This window comes from Saccostrea echinata, unplaced genomic scaffold (genome assembly GCF_033153115.1).
Source record: "Saccostrea echinata isolate AGI-Se365-2 ecotype Australia unplaced genomic scaffold, CSIRO_AGI_Sech_v1 ptg000015l, whole genome shotgun sequence".
Taxonomy (NCBI): Eukaryota; Metazoa; Mollusca; class Bivalvia; order Ostreida; family Ostreidae; genus Saccostrea; species Saccostrea echinata.
The window spans coordinates 4,694,195-4,700,004 of NW_026889764.1; the positions used below are offsets into that span (position 1 = coordinate 4,694,195).

At 32.8% G+C, this 5,810-nt stretch overlaps 1 protein-coding gene across 1 annotated transcript; it reads left to right on the top strand.

Moving 5' to 3' along the window:
- The first annotated feature begins 3,986 nt into the window (after positions 1 to 3,986).
- LOC133187764 (uncharacterized) lies at positions 3,987 to 4,751 on the top strand. The gene has a single exon (XM_061323165.1). The coding sequence runs from the start codon at positions 3,987 to 3,989 to the stop codon at positions 4,749 to 4,751; it is 765 nt and encodes a 254-aa protein (XP_061179149.1).
- The last annotated feature ends 1,059 nt before the right edge of the window (positions 4,752 to 5,810 follow it).

Sequence of the window (5,810 nt, forward strand, 5' to 3'; positions counted from 1 at the left end):
TATATATATATATATATATATATTTAAGGGGGGGGGGGGAATTGAGTGAATTTATACAAAATTTACTCTTAAAATATTAAACTTTTATACCTTATGTACGAAAATATATTTGAGATATTTTGAAACTTTATGAAATTTGTAATTCTATTTCTCAGATAAGAAATAGATAAATCTTTATAATCATTTGGTATTTTAATCAATAATAAGACTAAGGTAGCGTTTATATTTACAATATATAAAATACTAGTGATTTTCGAATGTTTAAAACTGTTTTGTTATATTTGGTCCTTTTCAAACTTTCTCATAATCATAATGTTTGGTTAGAAAATAGCTCAACGGCATTGGCGATTCTTATGGAGATAATTATTTAACAAATACTAGTCAGAATATTTACAACTGCTGGACATTTACATAAAGTATCAGAAACATAAATCAACTCCATTAAGCTTAATTGAAAATAAAAATATTCCGAAAATCACATGATGTTTTGACGTCCTTTCAACACGATTTAGTTTCTAAATAGTACTGGAATCTGGTAGTACAGTAACAAAGTTTCAAAAGTTGGTAAAAAGAGAATTTGACGAAAACGGGGAATAAAATGTCATTTCAACAAAGGAACACTGAGCTGGTATTAATGCATTAATGCAAGTTATTTGTTTCTAGGGAGGGGGAGAAATATAATGTACATGTGCATTGATATTTTGATATTTATTATAGCAAAACAAGATATGTTTGTGAAACACTGATGCCCCCGTATGGCAGCTTATGGCGAAGGTTAAAGTTTCTCAAATGCAAGTCAAAATTCAGGCAAAAAGATAAAAAATGTTAAATTTGAAAGCTCTAGCTGCAACTGTTCAAAAGTATGGCGAAGGTTAAAGTTTTTTAAAAGTAAGTAAAACATCAAGGTCAAGCTCAAAGTTGTTGGTATCCAAAGGAAGGTCTTGTCACAAGGATTACATATGTGACGTACGAAAGCCCTAGCACCAACCATTCAAAAGTTATGGCCAAGGTTAAAGTTTTTCGAAAGTAGGTCAAACTCCTAGTCAAGGTCAAAGGGTCAAAGTGGTTGGTATTCAAAGGAATGTGATGTCACAAGGATTACATATGTGAGGTATTGAAGCCCTAGCTTCAACCATTCAAAAATTATGGCCAAAGGTAAAGTTTTTCAAAAGTAGGTCAAACTCCAATGTCAAGGTCAAAGGGTCAAAGTGGTTGGTATTTAAAGGAAGGTGATGTCACAAGGATTACATATGTGACGTATGAAAGCCCTAACATCAACCATTCAAAAGTTATTGCCAAGGTTAAAGTTTTTCAAAAGTAGGTCCAACACCTAGGTCAAGGTCAAAAGGTCAAAGTGGTTGGTATCCAAAGGAAGGTCTTGTCACAAGGATTACATATGTGAAGTATGAAAGCACTAGCTCTAACCGTTCAAAAGTAATGGCCAAGGTTAAAGTTTTTCAAAAGTAGGTCAAACTCCTAGGTCAAGGTCAAAGGGTCAGAGAGGTTGATATCCAGAGAAAGGTCTTGTCACAAGAAATACACATGTGAAGTTTGAAACCCCAAGCACCAACCGTTCAAAAGTTATGGCCAAGGTTAAAGTTTTTCAAAAGTAGGTTAAACTCCAAGGTCAAGGTCAAAAGGTCAAAGTTGTTGGTATCCATAGGAAGGCCTAGTCACAAAGAATACACATGTGAAGTTTGAAACCCCAAGCACCAACTGTTCAGAAGTTATGGCCAAGGTTAAAGTCTCATAAAATTTTGCACAAGTGGGTCAAACTCCAAGGTCGAGATCAAAAGGTCAAATATGATGGTACCCAAATAAAGGTCTTGTCACAAGAAATACACATGTGAAATATGAGAGTCATAGCTCGAACCAATCAAGAGTTATGAGCAAGGTTAAAGTTGACAACAGACAGACAGACAAACAGAAAAACAGACAGACAAGACAAAAACAATATACCACCGGGATCTTTCGATCCGGGGGCATAAAAAAAATCGCAAATTTAGATTTTACGATCTATGAAGCTGTTGTTTTCCCTCTTCTAAATAACTTAAATTTAGTTTTCGGCATATATCTTTTGGCCTGTCCGTCCTTCTATCTAGCTGTTTTCTGTTTTTCCGCAAAACTTGCCCATAACTTTTGGTACTAGAGCTTTTATATTTCACATGTGTATTCCTTTGTGACAAGACTTTTCTATGGCTTCCAACATAATTTATTTGACCTCTTGACCTTGACCTTGAAGTTTGACCTACTTTTCTAAACTTTAGCAAACTTAACCTTGGCCATAATTTTGAAACGATTGGTGCTAGTTCTTTTATATTTCACATATGTATTTCATGTGACAAATCGCTTCTCTAGTGTACCATTTTTTTTCCTTTTTGACCTTGACCTTGCAGTTTGATCTACCTTTGAAAACTTTAACCTTGGCCATAACTTTTGAACGGCTGGTGGAAGGGCTTTTATATTTCACAAGTATATTTCTTGTGACAAGAACTTCCCCTACCTTGCAACATTTATTTTAACTCAAAGATTGACTTTTAAAAAAAGACAGATCATAGGCCCGTACTACTTGACAGTTGTAGTTTTGTTTCTATACTTGCTTTCATGATTCAATGATTATCATTGTGTCTACCCTTATTGATAAATTCAGCTTTCAGTATTATTTTTGGCTTTGTAAAGTAATACGGAAAAAGCAATAACTTTCTTTTGTACACAAAATTTATATTGATTTATTTCTACAGAGATTGGCAGATAATCATTAGATCATATTGGTTATATCTTTTTAGAGCTATATCAAAAGTAAAGTTTAACATGTCTTACGGACTTTGTGAAAAAAAGATTTGACGTCCATCAGATCCCCCTTTTGTACACTCATGTCAATCTTTTCCGTTTTCGTTCTTGTAAATATGCTACTTGGAGAATTTAAGGGTTATTGATACAAAAGATCAAACGACGAGTTCCCTTAATACCGATCATTATGATTTACACGCGGTTTTTCTATTGACTATAATAACTAGTTCAATGGGATATGGGTACAGATTTATATACATTGGACGTGTGAAGTTAATACACTTAAACAAGAGATTTATTCTCAATTCTACAAGCTAACTGCCAGCATATAGATTATAACAGATTACCACAGATTTAAATTCGGTGTTTAAAAGGTAAAGTGAAATATAGTTAGAATTTCAACACCAGCATTGTTCCACATTGTTCAGCTGAAATGATGCATCCAATTTCATTTTTTCTTTAGTAAACATTGGATAAATACAACAGAATACAAATCCAAGTAAGTATCTTACGGCTGATATTTTTTAAACATAGAAAAACAACTAAGACAAAAAGTTTGTACGATGTGCTCTTTCAAACTTTTAAAATTTATGTACAATACTTTCTATTTTAGTATTGGAAAGACTAGTTCATTTATATTTTTCGTGTATGAATGAAATAAATAAGAAAATTTAAAGAATATGTTTGGCAAATATTTAATTAATCGAAGAATAATGAGTATTTGCTAACTTACATATGAATCTAGTTTATTTTGTACCATTTTTCTTGGTAAAATATTAAGGGGTATACTAAGAGGCCAAATTTGTATTAAAATTATTCTATTTTCGGAAATCTATTATTGTTTAATACACAGTCAGGCAAATTCTGATTGTATTAAATGATTTGGAGGTTAATCCTGTACCAGGTGATTATTTAAATGTAATAATTAAAAGGACAAACCTCACGACCCAATGGGGACAAATGAAAAAAAAGTGAAGATAACGGACATATGAATTATAAATTTTTAGTTCGTAAGGGAGGGGGAGAGAGAGAGAGAGATCATTGGCATATTGACTTATAAACAGAAGAATCTGCATATTAAAAGATGCTCAGTAAGGATTTAGGCAATTTAGAAATTTTGTTTTAGATATACTACATGTTATCTGACTTAAACCAATTCTTTTATTTTATACCTAAGGATATTTTGTCCTTTCAGGATGCCACAAGTACATAATAGATCGTTGACGCTCAATATGGACTCCAGTGCTTTCAATAAAAATTCCAGATATATGTCTACCATCAGAATGACTCAGGGAGCGAAACGAAAGATTCGGGCATTCAACACAGTGGAAAATCGTTTGAAAAAATTCCAAATCAATTTTTACAATCGACACGCGGAAATTCAAAGGTACCAGATGGAAAGAAAAAAGGAAAAAGTTCGAGATCTTATGAAAAAAAGAGATGCTTACAGAAAGGTGATTGCAAATCACCCTATTGCTGCTAGTCCTGATTACAAGAAGGCACTGGAAGACAGATATACTGCGCATGCTCTACGGCATGAAATAAAGCAGATGCTGAGCTATATTGAACCCGATAAAATAAGGGAGAGAAATGCTAGGACTCTCGTTGACGTAAATAAAAAGAGATATGACGAGATTTTGAATCGAAATCGTAAATCCATCTTAGAGTTGTTTCCTCCTCCGGTGGAAAAGAAGGTAGAATATGAATCGGACTTTGAAAGTGATTCGGAAGATGAAGAACCGCCGGAACCGGAAACGAGGAAATTCCAGCAAGCCCGACCTATGTTGCCTTTCCGTCGTCAAGGAGTTACACGTGCATTTATCATGAATAAGTCTAGACAAGATCAAAGACAGGAAATTTCCACTGAAGAAAATTCTAGTTCAACCAAGGAACAAGATTTACCACCAGTGACGTTAAAGAAAGAATTGCCACCCGATCTTCGAATTCCCGTGGCTTCGTAGTCTTTCTTTGACACATCGGAATATTATGCATCAGTGTTTCATTATCCATTATCAGAGTTCGATGAGAATAATCATATAAACAACAAATAGATATTCTTGAATGTATTCCTCCATATCAGGCTGAGAGTCCAAACAGACACCGCGCTGCTTATCTGCATTGATCGTATGCATACCTCACAAGTTGTATTTATCATGCATGTATTGAGATCTTGCCATTATCAGTACATTACTAAATATTTACTTAATTCATGTGTTTTGGTGCTTGCATAATGAGAAAGAACACAATTTAAAAAAAACTCAATCAACGCAATTAACCAAAATTGTCAAAAAATATATGTAAATATATATAAAATATATTCATTTGGTTGCTCTTTTATTTACTTAAGTATTATTGTAGAGCTATTTTGAATTCAAGATGCGAATTTTTATGTTAAATTTCCCCCTTTTTAATCAGGTGCATTTGTTCCTTAGGTGAAACCTTCTCATATATAATGAATATTTTGGTCTGTTATTTGTACGAAATAGAACAATAAGCTCTGCTTCAACATCACTTGTACACAATGTACTTTGTAAACAAGTTATCTTAATTCCCTAAAGTACTTTATACACCATTTGTAAGTCGACCCTTTGAATTGTTTTATGTTTTTGCATTTTTGTATTATATTAAATCATTATCTGATAATCTAATAAAGTTTAATTTCAACAATAAAAACGTTTTTCCATCATTCCGTCAGTCTTTTATATTTTCCTTTTTTTTCTCTAAACCGACTGTACCAGTATCGACAAACTTGGCACAAAATATCAATAAGGTAAAGGAATTTATTATTTTTTCGGATGAACAAGGAGAACTTTTCAATAAGTACTTAATTAAAATAGGATTGCTCCAATAAACAATCATAAAACCATGCATTATGATAAGAAACATTTTTAAATTTAATCAATTCCTGACCCCAGGGAAAAAATGGGATTCGTTATGTTATATATACCCTATAAGTGTTTTTTTAAATGCTACCAAAATGTTCTTTTATCAAACAGCTTTTGGTGTCAAACTTTTATTAG

Bases quoted from the DNA above. Each gene is read 5' to 3' on its own strand.
- LOC133187764 (XM_061323165.1), top strand. From the start codon at position 3,987: ATGCCACAAGTACATAATAGATCGTTGACGCTCAATATGGACTCCAGT.